At 44.6% G+C, this 24,600-nt stretch overlaps 1 protein-coding gene across 1 annotated transcript in view; it reads left to right on the top strand.

The window, feature by feature from the left end:
* The window catches only part of fbxo41 (F-box protein 41), a 323,546-nt gene that overhangs the window by 21,800 nt on the left and 277,146 nt on the right, over window positions 1–24,600 (top strand). The window contains exons 2-3 of the mRNA XM_085976430.1: window positions 14,442–14,594; window positions 19,519–20,490. Coding sequence (XP_085832556.1) covers window positions 19,775–20,490 — 716 coding nt within the window. The 5' untranslated portion in view covers window positions 14,442–14,594; window positions 19,519–19,774. The remainder of the gene's footprint in view (window positions 1–14,441; window positions 14,595–19,518; window positions 20,491–24,600) is intronic.

Below are 24,600 nucleotides of genomic sequence, written 5' to 3'. Positions count from 1 at the left end.
ACTGCCTTCTGTGGTGGAGAACTCCACAGGTTCACCACTTTTTGGGTGAAGAAATTCCTCCTCATCTCTGTCCTAAATGGCTTACCCCTTATCTTTAGACTGTGACCCCTGGTTCTGGACTCCCCGACTGTCGGGAACATCCTTCCTGCATCTAGTCTGTCCAGTTCTGTCAGAATTTTATAAGTTTCAATGAGATCCCCTCTCATTCTTCTAAACTCCAGCGAGTACAAGCCCAATCGACCCAATCTCTCCTCATACGTCATTCCTGCCATCCCAGGTATCAGCCTGGTGAATCTTCGCTGCACTCCCTCCATGGCAAGAACATCCTTCCTCCAATAAGGCGACCAAAACGGCACACAATACTCAAGATGTGGTCTCACCAAGGCCCTGTACAACTGCAGCAAGACATCCTTGTTCCTGTACTCAAACCCTCTCGCTACGAAGGCCAACATACCATTTGCCTTCTTAACCGCCTGCTGCACCTGCATGCTTACCTTCAGCGACTGGTGCACAAGGACACCCAGGTCTCGTTGCACTTCCCATTCTCCCAATCTATTGCCATTCAGATAATAATCTGCCTTCCTGTTTTTGCCACCAAAGTGGATAACCTCGCATTTACCCACGTTATATTGCATCTGCCATGCTTTTGTGCAATCACCCAACCTGTCCAAATCATCCTGGAGTTTCTCGGCATCCTCCTCACAGCACACACGCCCACCCAGCTTTGTGTCATCTGCAAATTTGGAGATATTACATCTAGTTCCCTTGTCCAGATCATTAATATATATTGTGAACAGCTGGGGTCCAAGGACCGATCCCTGCGGTACCCCACTAGTCACTGCTTGCCACTCGGAAAATAACCCGTTTATTCCAACTCTTTGCTTTCTGTCTGCCAACCAGTTCTCTATCCCGTCTGAAAATCCTGTAACCAGGAATGTTGAGCTGCCATACCTGCCCCTCTTTCAGCCGCGTCTCTAATAGCTATAATATCATAGTCCCAAGTATCTACCTGTGCCCTCATCTCATCTGCCTTGTTCGCTATACTCCTTGCATTGAAGTATATACCATTTAGTACAGGCAAACATCCTTGTTGATTACTATCTAGCCCTCTGTCCTTCCAATTTACTTTCTGTTTTTGTTTTCCAATTCCAGTTTTTCTTCCCTCCCTACTGACTCTTCTTAGTTTCCCATCCCCCTGCCAAGCTAGTTTAAACCCTCCCCAACAGCACTAGCAAACCCCCCCCACGAAGATATTGGTCCCAGCTCTGTTGAGGTGCAACTTGTCCGGCTTGTGCAGGTCCCACTGCCCCCAGAAACGGTCCCAATGCCTTAGGAATCTAAAGCCCTCCCTCCTGCACCATCCTTCCAGCCACGCATTCATCCGCTCTATCCTCCTATTTCTGGACTCACTAGCACGTGGCACCGGGAGTAATCCGGAGATCACTACCTTTGAGGTCCTGTTTTTTAATCTGACTCCTAGCTCCCTAAACTCTGCCTGCAGGACCTCGTTCCTCTTTCTACCTATGTCGTTGGTACCGATATGGACCACGACATCTGGCTGTTCACCCTCACCCCCCAGAATGCTATGCAGTCGCTCTGAGACATCGTTGACCCTGGTGCCAGGGAGGCAACATACCATCCTGGAGTCACGTCTGCGGCTGCAGAAACGCCTGTCTGCTCCCCTCACTATTGAATCCCCTACCACTATTGCTCTTCCGCTATTTTTCCTCCCCCCCGTGCAGCGGAGCCATCTGTGGTGCCGAGGACTTGGCTCTGACTGCACTCCTCAGAGGGACCATCGCCCCCACCAGTACTCAGAATAGAACACCGGTTGGAGAGCGAGATGCCCTCCGGGGCCTCCTGCACTGCCTGCCTGGTCTTCTTCTGTCTGGTGGTCACCCACTTGCTCCCTGTCCACTCCCTCTTAGGCTGCGGGGTGACCACCTCACTGAACGTGCTATCCACGTAGTTCTCAGCCTCGCGGATGCACCACAGTGATTCCAGTCGCCGCTCAAGCTCCGTAAGCCGTCGCTTGAGTCTTTGCAGCTGGTGACACTTACTGCACATGTAGTCATCCGTGCAACGCGAAGCGTCCATGACTTTCCACATGTCACAGGATGTGCACTCCGCTAGACTGAGCTGCCCTGCCATTCTTGTTATCCCTTTATCTAACAAACTATTTAAAGACTAAGTACTAACTCAGGCAAGTGGTGCGAATTGCATCGCACTCCTGACATCAGATTCTGGGGAGGACTTGAGGGGTCAGGAGGTGATCCACTCGTCAGCCCTGTTCTTGCAGCAGTGATTTTGATATGGCCTTCAATTAAACATATGGTTACTGGTGACCCCCAGGATGTTGATGGTGGGGATCTCGGCAATGGAGGTGCTGTTTAAGGTCATAGTGAGGTGGTTGGTCCTTGTCTTGTTGGAGATAGTCATTTACCAACCACGTGTCAGCCCAAGTTTGGATGTTGTCCAGGTCATGCTATTGGTGCCTCATTATCCACCCCTCCACTATCGGTGCAACTCGCCAAGGTGACTTTGAAAGTACCACCCCTGCTTGCAACCTCTACCACCAAGAAGAATGAGCAGCAATGTTATGGGAACACCATCACTTCCAAGTCACACACCATCCTGACGTGGACATGCATCGCCCTTCCTTCATAGTTACTGGGTCAGAAACCTGGATTCATTACATAAGAATGTAAGAATAGGAGCAGGAGTAGGGCATATGGCCCCTCAAGCCTGCTCCGCCATTCAATAAGATCATGGCTGATCTTTGACCTCAACTCCACTATCCCACCCAATCTCCATAATAGAAACATAGAAAAATAGGAGCTGGAGTAGGCCATTTGGCCCTTCGAGACTGCTCTGCTATTCAGTATGATCATGGCTGATCCTCTATCCCATACCATATTCCCGCTCTCTCCCCATACCCCTTGATGCCTTTTGTGTCTAGAAATCTATCTACTTCTTAAATATATTCAGTAACTTGGCCTCCACAGCCTTCTGTCGACCCAATCTCTCCTCATACGACAGTCCTGCCATCCCAGGAATCAGTCTGGTGAACCTTCGCTGCACTCCCTCTATGGCAAGTATATCCTTTCTTAGGTAAGGAGACCAAAACTGTAGTGTCCGTGTGTAGATAAAGACACTGAAGACAGGAGTTGGTTCATAGGTATTTACTAAGCAAGTCTGGGGGGGGGTTTCTAAAGGATATACACAATACACAGGCTTATATAGCCCAAGTGGCAATTACCGGCATTACGCACACCTGGGGCTCTTAAAGGCACATACACCATAATTGCTCTTAAAGGTACATACACCACAAAAACTGCACACAGTACTCCAGGTGTGGTCTCACCAAGGCCCTGTATAACTGTAGTAAGACATCCTTGCTCCTGTACTCAAATCCTCTTGCAACGAAGGCCAACATACCATTTGCCTTCCTAACTGCTTGCTGCACCTGCATGTTTGCTTTCAGTGACTGGTGTACAAGGACACCCAGGTCGCTTTGCACATCAACATTTCCCAATCTATCACCATTTAAATAATACTCTGTCTTTTCCTGTTTTTCCTACCGAAGTGGATAACTTCACATTTATCTAAGTTATACTGCATCTGCCATGTATTTGCCCACTCACTCAACTTGCCTAAATCGCCTTGAAGCCTCTTTGCATCCTCCTCACAACTCAATCCCACCTAGTTTTGTTTTGTCAGCAAACTTGGAAATATTACATTTGGTTCCCTCATCCAAATCATTGATATATATTGTGAATAGCTGGGGCCCAAGCACTGATCCCTGCGGTACCCCACTAGTCACCGCCTGCCACCCCGAAAAAGACCCATTTATTCCTACTCTGTTTCCTGCCTGTTAACCAATTTTCAATCCAAGCCAGTATATTGCCCCCAATCCCATGTGCTTTAATTTTGCACACTAACCTCTTATGTGGGACTTTATCAAAGGCCTTCTGAAAATCCAAATACACCACATCCACTGGTTCTCCCTTATCTAGTCTACCAGTTACATCCTCAAAAAACTCCAGTAGGTTTGTGTGGTGATTATTCTCTGTTTAGTAAGAAGTATTGTGATTGGTTGTTTGTTTCCTGCCTTGGGATATATGCTGTAATCTCATTGGTAGTTGATGTCATGTGATTTGTGGTGGCCATCTTAAATTCAGTTCTTTCCAGCCTTTAGTTGGGACTGGGTGTTGAAGATGTGCTACAGGATTTTTAAGTTAATAAAGCCTAGATTAGAAAGGCAAATCTATTCTTTATTTCAATTTATTAACTTTATGTCAGAATGGAGCGATATCTTCAACCAGAACGATTCAATGCTGACCCTAATTCTGCAGGAGTGGATGATAAATGGAAACACTGGTATTGTACATTTAAAAACTTTTTGGGCGTGTTGGATCAAGAGTCTCTAAATAAGCTGAATATGCTGATCAACTACATTGCTCCGGATGTGTATATAAGTATATTTTGGACTGTAAAACTTACGAAGTGGCTATTTCTACAGTGGAAAAGATTTTTGTTAAACCAAAGAATGAGGTATTTGCACGTCACCTTCTATCTGCCCGTAGGCAGCAGGTGGGAGAATCTTTGGATACTTATTTACAAGCACTTCGGTGCCTTAGTGTTAACTGTAATTATAAGGCCGTGACGGCTGAAGAATATAAGGAAGAATCGGTACGGGATGCTTTTATTAATGGATTACTGTCTAGATCAATTCGTCAGCGGTTGTTAGAAAATAAGACTTTGGATCTTAAAAGTGCTTTTGAGCAAGCTTCTACATTGGATGTGACTCAGAGAAGTTCGGATTCTTAGGTTCTTTTTAATCGGCCTGTGACTGTGGTTTCGGCAGTTCCGGATGAAAAGGAATTATGTGGACTTAATAGGAGTGGTTTACTAGATTCTGAAACAGTTTCTACTTCAGCGGCTGTTGCCTCTAGGATTCAGAAGTGTTATTTTTGTGGGAACGTCCGGCACCCTCGTCTGAAGTGTCCTGCTCGGGAGGCTGTGTGTAGTAAATGCGGCAAGAGAGGTCATTACGCACGTGTGTGTAAATCATCAAGTTCAATTACCTCCTCTGTGACTATTCAGCCTTTAGATAGGGCGTTTATTGCATCAATTTCTGCTGCATTTGCTCATGGCCTAAATAAAGCTATAGTTACGGCCCAAGTTAATGGGTTGGAAGTGAAGGCCCTTATAGATACGGGCAGTACCGAGAGTTTTATAAGTCTTCAGTTTGCAAAGGAGAAGCATTTGAAAATTTCGCCTGTTTCCTATCAGGTGTGTATGGCTCAGATGACTCTCACTTCACAAGTAGCTGGTTGTTGCCGTGTGAAATTGATTCTTCTAGGTAATACATATACTGATATACGCATATCTGTTTTGCCTAATCTCTGCGGATATTTTGATTGGTCATGATGTGCTTCAGTTACACGAGTCTCTCAGTCTTTCATTTGGAGGGACTAAGCCACCTTTATCTATTTGTGGATTAACCTCTTTATCCATTTTTCCATTATCACTTTTTTCCAATTTGATGCCGGATTGTAAGCCAATTGCTACCAAGTCAAGAAGGTATAGCAGTCAGGATAGAGAATTTATTAATTCTGAAGTTCAACGTCTCTTATTGGAAGGAATCATTGAACCTAGTTGTTCGCCTTGGCAGGCACAGGTAGTTGTCACGACTAACGAGAGACATAAGAAACGAATGGTGATAGACTATTCCCAAACTATTAATAGGTATACTCAATTAGATGCGTACCCTTTGCCTAAGATTGATGAGCTTATCAATAAAGTATCTCAGTATAAGGTTTTTAGCACTATTGACCTAAAGAGTGCTTATCATCAGATTCCTATTGTTAAGAAGGATCAACCATATACGGCCTTTGAGGCTGGTGGAAAGCTGTATCAGTTTTGCCGAATACCATTTGGTGTTACTAATGGTGTTGCTTGTTTTCAACGGGCAATGGATGCTTTTATAAGTGATAACTCCCTCTCTGACACCTTTTCATACTTAGATGACATCACGGTGTGTGGCAAATCAAGGGTGGAGCATGATTCTAATTTAGAAAGATTCCTTCAAGCTGCGGAAAAAGTTAGTTTAACTTTCAATAAAGAGAAGTGTACCTTTTCGACCACTGAGGTAAATCTACTGGGGTACATTATCTCGGGAAACAAGATTAAACCAGACCCAGAACGTCTGCGACCATTGATTGATTTACCTTGTCCTACTAATTCTAAGGCTTTGCAACGAGTTGTTGGACTGTTTTCTTACTATTCTAATTGGATTGCAAATTTTTCACAGAAGATCCGGCCTCTTATTCGGGTTACGACATATCCTCTATCATGGGAGGCCAGGACGTGTTTTGATAATTTTAAAAAGGATATCCTTGGAGCAGTTGTGCATTCTATTGATGAGCAGGTTCCTTTTGTGATTGAGACGGACGCTTCTGATTTTGCAATTGGGGCTACTCTGAACCAAAATGGAAGACCTGTGGCCTTTTTCTCACGTACCTTGAACAATAGTGAAAAAAGGCATTCTTCAATAGAGAAAGAGGCGTATGCAATAGTAGAAGCACTGCGTAAATGGAGACATTATTTATCGGGGCGACATTTTACGTTGGTAACTGATCAAAAGTCTGTGTCCTTTATGTTTGATGTCAAACATTTTGGAAAGATTAAGAATGATAAAATAATGAAGTGGAGGATTGAGTTGGCATGTTACCATTTTGATATAGTTTATCGTCCGGGGAAGGATAACGTTGCTGCTGATGCGCTGTCGAGGGCTTATTGTTCTGTGATTCACGGAGATACGCTTATTAATCTTCACAATGCCTTATGTCATCCTGGGGTTACGAGGATGATACACTTCGTACGCAGTAAGAATTTGCCCTTTTCAGTTGAAGACGTCAAGCGGATGACTTCATCATGTTCTATCTGTGCTCGGTGTAAACCGAATTTCTTTAAGCCTCAACGAGCTCATCTTATAAAGGCTACTTCTCCTTTTGAACGTTTGAGCGTCGATTTCAAGGGGCCTCTTCCTTCAACTACTCAAAACCGATATATATTTACTGTTGTGGATGAGTTTTCAAGGTTCCCTTTTGCTTTTCCTTGCGCAGATGTATCAGCTGCTACAGTTATCAAATGTCTGACTCAACTTTTTGTCATCTTTGGGATGCCTGCGTATATCCATTCGGATCAGGGAAGTTCTTTTATGTCTTCCCAGTTGAAGGAATACCTTCAGAGTCGGGGAATTTCTACTAGCAGAACTACCCCATATAATCCCCAGGGTAATGGACAATGCGAACGATACAATGGGGTGATCTGGAAGGCAGTTATGTTGGGTTTGACATCCCGGAACCTTAAGAATACACAGTGGGAAATGGTACTACCTGATGCCCTGCATTCCATTAGATCATTGCTTTCAACGGCCACTAATGTGATCCCCATGAAAGGCTCTTTAACTATCCGCGGAGATCTACTACGGGATATTCGGTACCTTCATGGCTTACTATGCAGGGACCTGTGCTGCTTCGACGCCATGTTAGATTGTCAAAATATGATCCTTTAGTGGAGGAGGTGGAGCTGTTGGAGGCAAATTCCCAATATGCTCATATTCGATTCCAAGATGGGAAAGAAAGTACCGTTTCAATTAAAGACTTGGCTCCTTGTGGTGGCCAGCCCTTTTCTGAGGATATTAACAATAGTCATGATTCAGATAATGTGGATGTTGTTACAGATACTACGAATATTTCCAATCCGACTGCAGATAATTATACTTCTATTTGTCAGCCCTCGATGGATGTTCATGACCGTCCCAGTTTACCTCCTGATGGGATTTCTAATCTGGAAACCGTTGAAAATCGGGATATGGATAGCTTTCCTGCAGAAGATACTTCTGTGTCTCCTGGTGTGGGAGGGCAAGGAATTTCACCAAGGTTAAGAAGGTCGACATGAACAAGATATCCGGTCGACCGATTGAAAATGGACTTTTAAATTGATAGTAATGTTTTAAAACTGTTGAAATATATTGTTTTAGTTGAGAGATACTTAATACTTATGTGCAATGTTACTATTTGTTGTTGCTCACTTGGTATTGTGTCATGTTGAATAGTTTTATTTTGTCTGCATAGTTTTAGTTGTAAATAATTAATTATAAATTGTAAAGGTTATTTAGGTTGGAGTATATTTTAAAAGGAGGGGTGAATGTGGTGATTATTCTCTGTTTAGTAAGAAGTATTGTGATTGGTTGTTTGTTTCCTGCCTTGGGATATATGCTGTAATCTCATTGGTAGTTGATGTCATGTGATTTGTGGTGGCCATCTTAAATTCAGTTCTTTCCAGCCTTTAGTTGGGACTGGGTGTTGAAGATGTGCTACAGGATTTTTAAGTTAATAAAGCCTAGATTAGAAAGGCAAATCTATTCTTTATTTCAGTTTGTCAAATACTATTTCCCTTTTATAAATCCATGTTGACTTTGTCCAATCCTGTTGATATTTTCTAACTGTCCTGTTATCACATCCTTTATAATAGACTCTAGCATTTTCCCGACTATTGATGTTAGGCTAACCGGTCTGTAGTTCCCTGTTTTCTCTCTCCCTCCTTTTTTAAATAGTGTGGTTACATTTGCCACCCTCCAATCTGCAGGAACTGTTCCATAATCTATAGAATTTTGGAAGATGACAACCAATGCATCCACTATTTCCATGGCTTCCTCTTTTAGTACTCTGGGATGCAGATTATCAGGCCCTGGGGATTTATCGGCTTTCAGTCCCATTAATTTCTCCAGCACTTTTTTTACTAATACTAATTTCCTTTAATTCCTCCTTCTCACTAGACCCTTGGTTCCCTCGCATTTCTGGGAAGTTATTTGTGTCCTCTTCCGTGAAGACAGAACCAAAGCATTTGTTTAATTGCTCTGCCATTTCCTTGTTCCCCATTATAAATTCTCCCGTTTCTGACTAAGGGACCTACATTTGTCTTCACTAATCTTTTACAGTCCGCTTTTATGTTCCTTGCAAGTTCACTCTCATACCCTATTTTTCCCCTCTTGATCAATGTCTTGGTTGTTTTTTTGCTGAACCCTAAACTGCTCCCAATCCTCGGGTTTGCTACTTTTTCTGGCAACTTTGTGTGACTCCTCTTTGGATCTAATACAATCCTTGATCCCTTGATTGCCCTACCTAACACCATTGTGGGAGAACCGTCACCACAAGGACTGCAGCGGTTCAAGGGCAACTAAAGGTGGGCAGTAAATGTGGCCTTGTCTGTCTTTGCTCACATTCCTTTTTAAAAACAATACACTGGTTCAAGCTAGCAAAGGAAAGACACTTTCTCTTGTGTGAATGCATTTTCTGAAGTCTCTGGAGTATTTATAAATTAAAATGAACAAAATCTGCATCATGTGTATAATCAGTTACAGTCTGTCATGTTTCTCACTTTCTCGCTCTCTCTCACACTTATGCGAACAGGTTATGGTGATATTCAAGGAGCCTCCCCCTGCATTAGTTACCTGATTGTCCACCAACATTCTTGTCTGGATGTGGTAGGGCTATGGAGCTCTGCGCTGATCCACTGATTGTGGGATTGCTCAGCTCTGTCTGTAGCCTGCTATTTTTGGTGTTTCAATTCAATTCAATTCAATTTTATTTGTCATATATGCAGCAGACGTGTGTACTGCACAATGAAATGTTGATTTTTACGAGTCCTCCCAACATTGGAATAAATATGGCATAACAGTGATAAAAATACTAATAGAAATACAGTAATAATAAATAAAACAACAGTAATAAATTATTCGTTCATGAGTCTTATGGCCTGGGGGTAGAAGCTGTTTCGAAACCTGCTGGTACGAGACCGTATGCTTCGGTATCTCTTACCGGACGGGAGCAGGGCGAAGAGGTTGTGGCTGGGGTGGCTTGCGTCTTTGATGATTCTCCGGGCCTTCTCTCGGCACCTCTCGGGGTAGATATCCTGCACAGCAGGTAGTTTAATTCCTATAGTATGTTGTGCAGTTTTCACCACCATCTGTAGAGCCTTGCGGTCTGTGGCGGTGCAGTTGCCATACCAGGTAGTAATACAGCCGGACAGGATACTCTCGATGGTGCACCGGTAGAAGTTGGTGTGAATCTGGGGGGCCATTCCAAATTTCTTCAGTCTCCTGAGGAAGAACAGGCGTTGGCATGCCTTCTTCGTTACGACGTCGATGTGATGAGACCACGTTAAGTCCTCCGTAATGAATACACCCAGGAATTTGAAGCTGCTGACCCTCTCCACCTTAGCCCCTTCGATGTAGATTGGGGTGTGTCCCTCCCCCTGCCGCTTCCTGTAGTCCACGATCATCTCCTTTGTTTTGCTGATGTTGAGGGAGAGGTTGTTGTACTTGCACCATTCTGCTAGGGCTCTTACTTCCTCCCTGTAGCCTGTCTCGTCGCCATCTGTGATCAGGCCTACAACGGTAGTGTCATCAGCAAATTTGATGATGGAGTTGGAGTTGTGCGTGGCCACGCAATCGTGAGTAAACAGGCAGTACAGAAGGGGGCTGAGCACACAACCCTGGGGAGCTCCCGTGTTCAGGATCAGTGTGGAGGAGGTGTTACTGCCTATTTTCACCACCTGGGGTCTGCCCGTCAGGAAGTCCAGGATCCAGTTGCATAGAGAGGTGTTAAGTCCTAGCTCACTGAGCTTGTTAACAAGCTTGGAGGGGATAATGGTATTGAATGCTGAACTATAATCAATGAACAACATTCTCACATAGGTGTTCCTCTTATCCAGGTGTGATAAGGCAGTGTGCAGTACAGTGGCGATGGCATCATCCCTAGATCTGTTTGGGCGGTAAGCAAATTAGAGTGGGTCCAGTGTGTCAGGTAGTAAGGAGTTGATGTGGGTTTTGACCAGCCTCTCAAAGCACTTCATGATGACAGAAGTGAATGCTATGGGGCGGTAGTCGTTTAAACAGGTTACTTTTGTTTTTTTGGGGACTGGAATAACCGACGTCATCTTGAAGCGGGTGGGGAATACAGACTGGTACAGTGAACGGTTGAATATATCCGTAAACACGGCTGCCAGCTGGTCAGTGCATGCTCTAAGGACACGCCCAGGGATTCCATCTGGACCGGGTGCTTTGTGGGTGTTCACTCTCTTAAAAGTCTTGCTCACGTCAGCCACGGAGATTGAGAAGACCCGGTCGTCCTGAGCCGCGGGCGCCCTTGTAACAGGCCAGTTGTTGGCCTCAAACCGGGCGTAAAAAGTGTTGAGCTCGTCCGGGAGAGAGGCATTACTGGGCATGACACAGCTGGGTTTCCCTTTATAGTCCGTAATAGATTGTAGTTCACTCCACATCCTTCGCGAATCTGAGCTATGATAGTGTGGCTCCACTTTATCCGTGTATTGTCTTTTTGCATTTTTGATGGTTTTTCTTAGCTTGTACTTTGATTTCTTGTACTCATCCATGTCCCCAGAGTTGAATGCGATGGACCGTGCTTTTAGCATAGCACGGATATTGCCATTTACCCATGGTTTCTGGTTGGGAAATGTTCGTACAACAATCCTCGGAACAACGTCGTCTATGCACTTGTTTATGAAACTAATGACTGAATCTGTATATGTGTTGATGTCATTGTCCGAGGCATTCCGGAACATGTCCCAGTCAGTGGAATCAAAACAGTCTTGTAACATAGCGTCTGATTGATCCGACCACCGTTGTAGAGATCTCATCACAGGCTTTTCCTGTTTCAGTTTCTGCCTATAGGTGGGTAGCAGCAGGATGGAGTCATGATCTGATTTGCCGAAGGGAGGGCGGCCCCTTCAACCACCGTCTGCCCCACGTGTGACAGAGACTAGGTCCCGCATTGGACTCATCAGTCACCTGAGAACTCATTTTTAATGTGGAAGCAAGTCGTCCTCGGTTCCGAGGGACTGCCTAAGCGAGAGCTCTGTCTTTTATATTGAGCAGGTCCCTGCCTTAATCTAAGGTATGCCTGGTCCTGCTCGTGGCACTTCACAGAATCACAGAAACCCCACAGTGCAGATAGAGGCCATTTCGGCCCATCGAGCCTGCACCGATGCATATCCCACCCTATCCCCGTAACCCCACGTATTTAATCCCCCTAACACTAAGGGTCAATTTATCATAGCCAATCATCCTAACCCGCACATCTTTGGACTGTGGGAGGAAACCGGAGCACCCGGAGGAAACCCACGCAAACACGGGGAGAATGTGCAAACTCCACACAGTCACCTGAGGCTGGATTCGAACCCGGGTCCCTGGCGCTGTGAGGCAACAGTGCTAACCACTATGCCACCGTGCTGCCCTACTTCCTTCTACTATCCCCACTGAAGCGGGCTGCTCTGCTGGTTTGATTAAAGAAGGGGTTATAGTGGGGACGGGGAGACGTTTGTGGTAGAATAATCATACATGAACTCTGGGATGGGTGGGTCATACATGAACTCTGGGATGGGGTGGGTCATACATGAACTCTGGGATGGGGTGGGTCATACATGAACTCGGGTGCGTCATGCATGAACTCGAATGGGGTGGGTCATGCAGGAACTCTGGGATGGGGTGGGTCATGCATGAACTCGGATGGGGTGGGTCATGCATGAACTCTGGGATGGGGTGGGTCATACATGAACTCTGGGATGGGGTGGGTCATACATGAACTCTGGGATGGGGTGGGTCATACATGAATTCTGGGATGAGGTGGGTCATACATGAACTCTGGGATGGGGTGCGTCATACATGAACTCGGATGGGGTGGGTCATACATGTACTCTGGGATGGGGTGGGTCATACATGAACTCTGGGATGGGGTGGGTCATACATGAATTCTGGGATGAGGTGGGTCATACATGAACTCTGGGATGGGGTGCGTCATACATGAACTCGGATGGGGTGGGTCATACATGTACTCTGGGATGGGGTGGGTCATACATGAACTCAGATGGGGTGGGTCATACATGAACTCTGGGATGGGGTGGGTCATACATGAATTCTGGGATGAGGTGGGTCATACATGTACTCTGGGATGGGGTGCGTCATACATGAACTCGGATGGGGTGGGTCATACATGTACTCTGGGATGGGGTGGGTCATACATGAACTCAGATGGGGTGGGTCATACATGAACTCTGGGATGAGGTGGGTCATACATGAACTCTGGGATGGGGTGGGGGGTACTGGGCTCTTCTTGCTGTGGATTTGGTTGATCGCCGTCGACGGTAGCCTAGTTACTGGGCTTGTAATCCAGAGGCCTTCACTAATGATCCGGCGACGTGAGTTCAAATCCCACCACAGCTGGGGAAATTAAATTCAGTTAATTAAATAAATTTGCAATTTAAAAAAAGCTAGTATCATTAATGGTGACCATGAAACTAGCGATTGTCATAAAAACCCACCTGGTTCACTAATGTCCTTTAGGGAAGGAAATCTGCCGTCCTTACCCGGTCTGGCCTATATGTGACTCCAGACCCACAGCAATGTGGTTGACTCTTAACTGCCCTCTGAAATGGCCGAGCAAGTCACTCAGTTGTCAAGAAGGTGGCTCATCTCGAGGGCAATTAGGGATAGGCAATAAATGCTGGCCTTGCCAGTGATTCCTGCATCCCGTGAATGAATAAAAACAGATCCAGCTCATCATCTATAGATTCTCCCATCACAGCATCCTGATGCTTCCACGAAAGAAAGAAAGACTTGCATTTATATAGCGCCTTTCACCACCACTGGGCATCTCAAAGCACTTTATAACCAATTAAATACTTTTGGAGTGTAGTCACTGTTGTAATGTAGGGCTACCCTACTCTGTAGAACTATTCCAGTTATTGATCATTCTGCATGAACTGCTTTCTGATGCCTGTCCACCAATTTCTTTTTACCAGTTTGTAAATAGATAGAAGTTACAACACTGCCGTTCGACCCAACCAGTGTTTCCCCTCCACGCAAGCAAGTTCTTATCGCATGTACCCAATCTGTTTCTATATCCCTTCAACTCCTTTTCCTCATTCCTCCTAAATAATCTAATCTGGAATGTGGACATAGTTTCTGCCTCAACCACTAACCCTGGGAGTGATTCCCACAGCTTCACATCTCTGTGTGAAGTGGGTTCTCCTGCTCTGTTTTAAATCTCTTACATTTAATCCTGTATCTCTGGCCTCTCGTTCTGGACCCTCAACTATTGGAAACAGTCTGCTTCTATCCCCCTGTCCCATCCTTTCATCATTTTAAACACTTATATCACTCTGTAATAGAATTGGACTGCAGCGGCTCAAGAAGTAGGCGCACCACCATCTTCGCAGGGGCAACTAGGGATGGGCAATAAATGCTGGTATTACCAGCAGCACCCATGTTCCGTAAAATGAATTTAAAAAATGTGTTTGAATGAAAAAGACCCAATTTTTAAAGTCTTTCTTTGTAATTGTATTTGCTTCTACAGCGAAAGAACTAAGAATCTCGGTAAAGTGAGACATAAGTTGGTCGACGATTACCTGACCTGAAATGTGAAAATTTAACCGACTGTTCCCTATGGGATTCCTGTTTTGTATGTGGAGGTTGAATTTCACTGAGAATGAGGAAAAAATTACCTACAGTAAGTAATCTCTCATTTACAGCTCTGACTCATTGATATTTTAACAGTGAATCGAGAGGTTACAAGAGTTGAGTCCATTATGATAGCATTAGACTGACGCAGTACTGTAAAATCTGTATACCTGGTAAACTTTAAATACTTCTACTTTGGGCCTTCAGTTTATCAGATAATTTAATTGCACATTATCTGTAAATTTTTATTTTACACCGTACATAAATATAGAATGTATGACTTTAAAATGGGAGCTGAAATATGTCTGGATGTCCTGATCCAATTATCCCTTGCCATCTAATCCCTTTTTTTTTTACCTGAAGCCTATACTTGGACTTCACTTACTTCAGGCAATTCTACAGGAGATCAATTAGTTACAAAATATAATTTGGTCCTTATCAAACACACACCTACAATTTAGCAGCAAAATAATGTATTGTATTTTAGATAGAATTTCATATTAAGTTTGAGAGTGATGTGGTAAAGTCTGAAACTGGGGTCTTAAATTAAATCATGGGGGACTTTAATCTACATATTGACTGGGCAACTCAAATTACCACTAATGGTGTGGAGGACGAATTCGTGGAATGCATGCGAGATAGTTTCCTGGATCAGTATGTGGAGGAACCAACCAGGGAACAGGCTATTCTGGAACTGGTACTGTGTAATGAGAAAGGGCTAATCAATAATCTTGTGGTAAAGGGGCCTTTAGGGACAAGTGACCACAATATAATTGAATTTTACATTAAGTTTGAGAGTGATGTAGTCCAATCTGAAACTAAGGTCTTCAATCTAAACAGAGGAAACTACAGGGTATGAGGGACAAGTTGGCCATGGTAGATTGGGAGACTACACTAAAAGGTATGAAGGTGGACATACAATGGCTAACATTCAAGGAAATTATGCATAATTTGCAACAAACATATATTCCTCTCGGGCATAAAAACCCAAAAGGAAAAGTGATCCACTCATGGCTAACAAAAGAAATTAAAGCTAGTATGAAGTCAAAGGAGGAAGCTTATAAAGTTGCCAGAAAAAGCAGTCAGCCCGAGGATTGGGATCTTGTTAGAAATCAGCAAAGGGGGACCAAGAAATTGATCAAGAAAGGGAAAATGGAATATGAGCACAAACTAGCGAAAAATATAAAAACGGATTGTAAAAGCTTCTATAGGTATGTGAAAAGGAAAAGACTGGCGAAGGTAAATGTAGGTCCTTTACGGTCAGAGACGGGAGAATTTATAATGGGGAATGAGGAAATGGAGAGGAATTAAATAAATACTTTGTTTCTGTCTTCACGGAGGAAGACACAAAAAATCTCCCAGAAATACGAGAAAACCAAGGGTGTGATGAGAATGAGGAACTTAAAGAAATGATTATTAGTTGAAAAACAGTACTAGCAAAATTAATGGGACTAAAAGTCGACAAATCCCAAGGACCGGATGACCTACATCCTAGGGTTTTGAAAGAGGTGGCCATTGGGATAGTGGACGCATTGGTTGTCATCTTCCAAAATTCTATGGATTCTGGAACGGTTCCTGCAGATTGGAGGATAGCAAATGTAACCCCGCTATTTCAGAAAGGAGGGAGAGAGAAAACGGGGAACTACAGACCTGTTAGCCTCACATCAGTAGTTGGGAAAATGCTGGAATCTATCATAAAGGATGCAATAACTGGGCACTTAGAATCTAATAGTAAGATAGAAACATAGAAGATAGGAGCAGAAGCAGGCCATTCGGCCCCTCGAGCCTGTTCCGCCATTCAATGAGATCATGGCTGATCATCCAAATTCAGTACCCTGTCCCTGCTTTCTCCCCATATCCCTTGATCCCTTTAGCCTTAAGAAATATATCTAACTCCTTCTTGAATATATTTAATAAGTTGGCCTCAACTGCCTTCTGTGGTAGAGAATTCCACAGGTTCACCACTCTCTGGGTGAAGAAATTCCTCCTCATCTCAGTCCTAAATGGCTTACCCCTTATCCTTAGACTGTGACCCCTGGTTCTGGACTCCCCCGCCATCGGGAACATCCTTCCTGCATCTAGTCTGTCTAGTCCTGTTAGAATTTTATAAGTTTCAATGAGATCCCCTCTCATTCTTCTAAACTCCAGTGAGTACAAGCCTAATCGACTCAATCTCTCCTCATGTCATTCCTGCCATCCCAGGTATTAGCTTGGTGAATCTTCGCTGCACTCCCTCCATGGCAAGAACATCCTTCATCAGATAAGGCGACCAAAACTGCACACAATACTCAAGATGTGGTCTCACCAAGGCCCTGTACAACTGCAGCAAAACATCCTTGCTCCTGTACTCAAACCCTCTCGCTACGAAGGCCAACATACCATTTGCCTTCTTAACTGCCTGCTGCACCTGCATGCTTACCTTCAGCGACTGGTGCACAAGGACACCCAGGTCTCGTTGCACTTCCCCTTCTCCCAATCTATTGCCATTCAGATAATAATCTGCCTTCCTGTTTTTGACACCAAAGTGGATAACCTCGCATTTATCCACATTATAGTGCATCTGCCATGCTTCTGCCCAATCACCCAACCTGTCCAAATCATACTGGAGTTTCTTGGCATCCTCCTCACAGCACACACGCCCACCCAGCTTTGTCTCGTCTGCAAACTTGGAGATATTACATCTAGTTCCCTCGTCTAGATCATTTATATATATATATTGTGAATAGCTGGGGTCCTAGGACCGATCCCTGCGGTACCCCACTAGCCACTGCCTGCCACTCGGAAAAAGACCCGTTTATTCCAACTCTTTGCTTCCTGTCTGCCAACCAGTTCTCTATCCAAGTCAGTACCTTACTCCCAATCCCATGTGCTTTAACTTTACATGCTAATCTCTTATGCGGGACCTTATCGAAAGCCTTCTGAAAGTCCAAATACACCACATCCACTGGTTCTCCCTTATCTATTCTACCAGTTACATCCTCAAAATCCAGTAGATTAGTCAAGCATGATTTACCTTTTGTAAATCCATGTTGACTTTGTCCGATCCTGTCACTGTTTTCCAAGTGCTCTGCTATTACATCTTTTATAATGGACTCCAGCATTTTCCCCACTACCGATGTCAGGCTTACTGGTCTATAATTCCCCATTTTTTCTCTACCACCTTTGTTAAATAGTGGGATTACATTAGCTACCCTCCAATCCATGGGAACTATTCCAGAGTCTACAGAATGTTGGAAGATGACCAGCAATGCATCTACTATTTGTAGGGCCACTTCCTTAAGTACCCTAGGATGTAGATTATCAGGCCCTGGGGATTTATCGGCCTTCAATCCCATCAATTTCCCTAACACCATTTCCCTACAAATACTGATTTCATTCAGTTCTGCCTTCTCATTAGAGCCTATGTTCCCCGACATCTCTGGGAGGTTATTTGTGTCCTCCTTTGTGAAGACAGAACCAAAGTAAGGGCATCAAGAGATATGGCCATAGGGCGGGTGAATGGAGTTGAGGCAGAAGATCAGCCATGATCTGATTGAATGGCAGAGCAGGTTTGAAGTTTGTACTGGTCTCAACTCCTCCAGAACCGGTTCCAATGTCCCAGGAATTTGAATCCCTCCCCCTTGTACCATTCCTCTAGCCACCTATTCATCTGAAATATCCTTCTATTTCTACTCTGACTAGCACGTGGCACTGGTAGCAATCCTGAGATTACTACCTTTGAGGTCCTATATAAGAGTAAGGAGGTCTTGCTGCAATTGTATAGGGCTTTGGTGAAATTACACCTGGAGTACTGTGTACAGTTTTGGTCTTGCCTGAGGAAGGATATACTTGCCTTGGAGGCGGTGCAACAAAGGTTAACTCGATTGATTCCTGGGATGAGAGGGCTGTGCAAGGAGGAGAGATTGTGTAGATTGAGCCGATACTCTCTGGAGTTTAGAAGAATGAGAGGTGATCTCATTGAAACGTATAAAATTCTTAGAGAGCTTGACAGGGTAGATGCCGAGAGGCAGTTTCCCCTGGCTGGAGAGTCTAGAACTAGGGGTCATAGTGTCAGGATAAGGGGTTGGCCATTTAGGACTAAGATGAGGAGACATTTCTTCACTCAGAGGCTTGTGAATCTTTAGAATTAGCTACCCCAGAGGGCTGTGGATGCTCAGTCGTTGAGTGTTGGCTGTGGCTCAGTGAGTAGCACACTTGCCTTTGAGTCAGAAGGTTGTGGGTTCAAGTCCCACTCCAGGGACTTGAGCACATAAATCTAGGGAGTGCTGCACTGTCGGAGGTGCCGTCTTTCGGATGAGATGTTAAACCGAGGCCCGTCTGCTCTCTTAGATGGACGTAAAAGATCCCTAGGCACTATTTCGAAGAAGAGCAGGGAGTTATCCCCGGTGTCTTGGCCCTAAATCAACATAATAAAAACAGATTATCTGGTCATTATCCCATTGCTGTTTGTGGGAGCTTCATTAACTGTAAAGCGCTTTGAGACGTCCGGTGGTCGTGAAAGGTGCTATATAAATGCAAGTCTTTTTTTCTTTTATATTCAAGATGTGGATCGATAGCTCTTTGGGCACGAAGGGAACCAAGAGATATGGGGACAGCGCGGGAAAGGAGTTGATGTCGAGGTTCAGCCATGATCTTATTGAACGGTGGAGCAGGCACGAGAGGCCGTATGGCCTACTCCTGCTCCTATTTCTGTTCTTGTGGACAATGTTCCTGTCCCTATAAAACATTGCATCTTCTCAGTTACCATGTGCAGATTTGCTAATGATTAATCAGAAAGCAAAATTGCTGTTTGTCCAGAGAGAGTGTTACTGTGATCTCTGTTGGTCACTTCATACTGCGGACAGTGTGTTATGTGATCTGTAGCTGGTACTAATTTTCAATGTTGATTGCCCGAGGCTTCAAAGTTGATTCAATATTGCTGGTTGATTATATGTTAGATGTTGTCTCTCTCTCTCTCTCTCTCTCTCTCTCAGCAGGTACAGCTCCTTTTAATGCCTTTAGAGGTCAATGACATATATATGAAAACTCAGATGTGCTGATCTAAAAGAAGTGGCAAATTGAATTGGAGGAAAGTTAGAATGTCTGCACCGTGATGTCCCATAAACTTCACTCTGCATTGTCTTTTTGTGTTCTACCTCTGAAGATATATGAGTACAATACTTCAGTATGAGAAACGGCCCTCTCCATGAGCAGTGCACTGAATGTCCATATCGTGGGGCTTTTTGAGGAATGGCCTCTTTGGACCTACCCTACCGCTGTCCAAGATGTGGGGAACACAAGCGTTTTAGGAGTCTGTCTTCATTGCGAGCGCATCTGGAATACAATCACACTTATGAGACGCTTTATGTCCTTTCTAAGTCCAACAGCATCTGTGATGCTAGTGTTCTGTCTTCAGGACTTGACAAGTCAATTCTGATACCTGCTTCCTGCAAAGAAATCTTTGAAAGCACCTCGTTCCGGAGCAAAGAACAGAGATATTTGTGTGATTTACAGTGTGGGGAGGAATTACCACTTGGTTCCAGCTGTTACTTGCCTGAAGCTGAGGTTCCAGTAAACGAAATACTCATGAGAAAGGCAATGAGCTCTTCAGCTCCTCCTGCTGCTCTAGCTGCAGCAGCAGTGGATGCTGTTTACGAGGAAGGACTGGCTCGATTAAAGATCCAAGCCCTTGAAAAACTAGACTTGAATGAACGCCTGGAGAAGCTATCCGAGGAGGTCGAGCAGAAGATCACAGCCCGTGTGGACAAGCTTCAGACAGAACTTGAGAGAAAAAGCTCAGAATTGGAGAAAGCCAAACAGGAAAGTGTGAGGCTGAGTCGAGAAAAGCAAGACCTTGAAGACAAGGCCTCCGAGCTATCACGCCAGGTCGATGTGAGCGTCGAGATGCTGGCGACATTGAAGCAAGATTTAGTGCAGAAGGACCAGGAGCTAGCCAGGAAACAGCAGTAAGTATATCTGCTGTGATCTGTAATATTAGAAAGAATGGTGAATATGGATTTATAAAGAAGTAGTACTGGGCTTGTGCCAAGTGTTTATAGTAATCATCTATAAAAGTCCTGCATATACTGCGCACCTCCTTTTAGCATAGAATCATAGAATGAAACAGCACAGGAGGAGGCCATTCGGCCCACCGTGCCTGTGCCGGCTCTTTGGTAGAGCTCTCCAATTAGTCCCACTCCCCCCTGCTCTTTCCTCGTATCCCTGCAATTTTTCCCCTTCAAGTATTTATCCAATTCTCTTTTGAAAGTTATTGAATCTGCTTCCACCGCCCTTTCAGGCAGTGCATTCCAGATCATCACAACTTGTGTATAAAAAAAAATGTTTCCTCCATGCCGTCTCTGATTCTTTTGACAGTTACCTTAAATCTGTGTCCTCTGGTTACTGATCCTTCTGCCAATGCAAACAGTTTCTCCTTATTTACTCTTCTCAGAACACCTCGATTAAGTGTCCCCTTAACCTTCTCTGCTCTAAGGAGAACAAGCCCAGCTTCTCTAGTCTCCCCAAGTAACTGAAGTTCCACATCCTTGGTAGCATTCCAGTAAATCTCTGTTGCACCCTGTCTGAGGCCTTGACATCCTTCCTAAAGTGTGATGCCCAGAATTGGCCGCAGTACTCCAGCTGGAGCAGACCCTGTCTTATCAAGGTTTCGCATCACCTCCTGTTGAAGCCTCTATTTATAAAGCCAAGGATCACATATGTCTTTTTAACATCCTTCTCAACTTGTCTAGTCACCTTCAGAGATTTGTATACGTACACCCGCAGGTCTCTCTCTTCCTGCACCCACCTCTGAAGTCTGTTACTAACCTCTTCATTCTTTACTACATTTCGAAGTTTAGTGTCCTCTGCAACTTTGAAATTATGCCCTGTATAACCAAGTATACCCAAGGCCAGGTCATTAATATATATCAAAAAGAGCAGTGGTCCTAATACTGACCCCGAAATACACAAATCACTAAAAGTTGCGACACATGTTAGCAAGGCCATAAAATAAACAAACCAGGCACTAGGGTTTATTTCTAGAGGGATAGAATTGAAAAGTAGTGAAGTTATGCTAAACCTGTATGGAACCTTGGTTAGACCACACTCGGAGTATTGCGGACAGTTCTGGTCACCAGATTATAAAAAGGATCTAGAGGCACTGAGAGGGTGCAGAGAAGATTTACAAGGATGATACCAGAAATGCGAGGGTATACCTATCAGGAAAGGATGGACAGGCTGGGTCTCTTTTTTTCTCGAAGAAAGAAGGCTGAGGGGTGACCTAACAGAGGTCTTTAAAATTATGAAAGGTTTTGATAGAGTGGATACAGAGAGAATGTTTCCACTTGTGGGGAAGAGCATAACTAGAGGCCATCAATATAAGATAGTCACCAAGAAATCAAACAGGGAATTCAAAAGAAACTTCTTTACCCAGAGAGTGGTGAGAATGTGGAACTCGCTACCACAGGGAGTGGTTGAAGCGAATAGTATCGATGCATTTAAGGGGAGGCTAGACAAGGATATGAGGGAGAAGGGAATAGAGGGTTATGCTGATAGATGTACAGTATTGTGTATTGAGTACTGTGTGCAGTTTTGGTCACCTTATCTGAGGAAGGATGTTCTTGCCATGGAGGGAGTGCAGTGAAGATTCACCAGGCTGATACCTGGGATGGCAGGAATGACGTATGAGGAGAGATTGGGTCGATTGGGCTTATAATCGCTCTACTTTAGAAGAATGAGAGGGGATCTCATTGAAACTTATAAAATTCTAACAGGACTAGACAGACTAGATGCAGAAAGGATGTTCCCAACGGTCGGGGAGTCTAGAACCAGGGGTCACAGTCTAAGGATAAGTGGTAAGCCATTTAGGACAGAAATGAGGAGGAATTTCTTGACCCAGAGAGTGGTGAACCTGTGGAATTCTCTACCACAGAAGGCAGTTGAGGCCAGTTCATTAAATATATTCAAGAAGGAGTTGGATATATTTCTTAAGGCTAACGGGATCAAGGGATATGGGGAGAAAGCAGGAACAGGGTACTGAATTTGGATGATCAGCCATGATCACATTGAATGGCGGAGCAGGTTCGAGGGGCCGAATGGCCTACTCCTGCTCCTATCTTCTATGTTTCTATGTCAGTCCATTTCGATTCTGTTTCTAACCTTCTGTAAGTTATGTCCTTTTTTTCTGTTGTCATTGTTATCTCTAATTAGTACAGATACCCCACCCTCTCTTCTTACTTCCCTATCCTTTCTGATTATGTTATAATCTGCAATATTTAGTTGCTAGTCCTGCTCTTTATGTAGCCTTGTTTCAGTTATTCCCGCTACATCAGGTTCCTTGCTACGCATTATTGCTTCCAGTTCCCCCATTTTGTTTCGGCTGCTGTGAACATTGCTGTACTGAAAGTTTAATTCGTCTTTAGTAGTTGTTCCCTTTATTTTTAAGCATCCTTTTATACTTCTATTTTATTACTGTATTTATTTATTTATGTTACCCTTGTTCCTTACCTTGGTGTGACCTTTACTCTCATATCCTATTTCTTTTATTTTCAGACAAGCTATTTGCACCAGATCCCTCCCCTTTCTTACTAGTGTAAAGTCCTTTTGATAGCCCTTTCCGCTAGGACACTGGTCCCACTCCGGTTCAGGTAGGACCTATGGTGACCTCGTCCTTACCAATCAACTGTCGCAGATGCATCTGTCCATGACAGTATTGGTAGCAGTGACCACCGGACAGTCATTGTGGAGACGAAGTCCTGACTTCACACTGAGGACACACTCCATCGTGTTGAGTGGCACTACCACCGTGCTAAATGGGATAGATTCAGAACAGATCTAGTAGCTGAAAACTGGGCATCCATGAGACATAGTGGGCCATCAGCAGCAGCAGAATTGTATTCCACCACAATCTGTAACCTCATGGCCCGGCATATCCCTCACTCTACCATTACCATCAAGCCAGGGGACCAACCCTGGTTCAATAAGGAGTGTAGAAGAGCATGCTAGGAGCAGCACCAGGTTTACCTAAAAATGAGTTGCCAACCTGGGGAAGCTGCAACACAGGACTACATGCATGCTAAAAAGTGGAAGCAGCATGCTATAGACAGGGCTAAGCGGTCCCACAATCAACGGACCAGATCAAAGCTCTGCAGTCCTGCCACATCCAGTCGTGAATGGTGGTGGACCATTAAACAACTAACGGGAGGAGGAGGCTCCATGAATATCCCCATCCTCAATGATGGTGGAGCCCAGCATGTTGGTGCAAAAGACCAGGCTGAAGCGTTTGCAACCGTCTTCAGCCAGAAGTGCCGAGTGGATGATCCATATCGGCCTACTCCTGAGGTCCCCATCACCACAGAAGCCAGTCTTCAGCCAATTTGATTCACTCCACGTGATATCAAGAAACAGCTGAGCGCACTGGATACAGCAAAGGCTATGGGCCCTGACAACATCCCGGCTCTCGTGCTGAAGACTTGTGCTCCAGAACTAGCCGCGCCTCTGGCCAAGCTGTTCCAGTACAGCTACAACACTGGCATCTATCCGACAATGTGGAAAACTGCCCAGGTATGTCCTGTCCACAAAAAGCAGGACAAATCCAATCTGGCCATTACCGCCCCATCAGTTTACTCTTAATTATCAGCAAAGTAATGGAAGGTATGGACAGTGCTATCAAGCGGCACTTACCAATAACCTGCCCACTGATGCCCAGTTTGGGATCCGCCAGGACCACTCTGCTCCTGACCTCATTACAGCCTTGATCCAAACATGGACAAAAGAGCTGAATTCCAGAGGTGAGGTGAGAGTGACTGCCCTTGACATCAAGGCAGCATTTGACCGAGTGTGGCATCAAGGAGCCCTAGTTAAACTGAAGTCAATGGGAATCAGGGGGAAACACTCCACTGGCTGGAGTCATACCTCGCACAAAGGAAGATGGTTGTGGTGGTTGAAGGTCAATCATCACAGCCCCAGGACATCGCTGCAGGAGTTCCTCAGGGCAGTGTCCTAGGCCCAATCATCTTCAGCTGTTTTATCAATGACCTTCCCTCCAACATAAGGTCAGAAATGGGGATGTTCGCTGA

This window comes from Somniosus microcephalus, chromosome 2 (genome assembly GCF_052327205.1).
Source record: "Somniosus microcephalus isolate GS21.2 chromosome 2, FLI_Smic_1.0, whole genome shotgun sequence".
NCBI classification, from domain to species: domain Eukaryota; kingdom Metazoa; phylum Chordata; class Chondrichthyes; order Squaliformes; family Somniosidae; genus Somniosus; species Somniosus microcephalus.
Note: the sequence above shows the minus strand (reverse complement) of the source record. Positions and strands in the feature narration are given on the sequence as shown.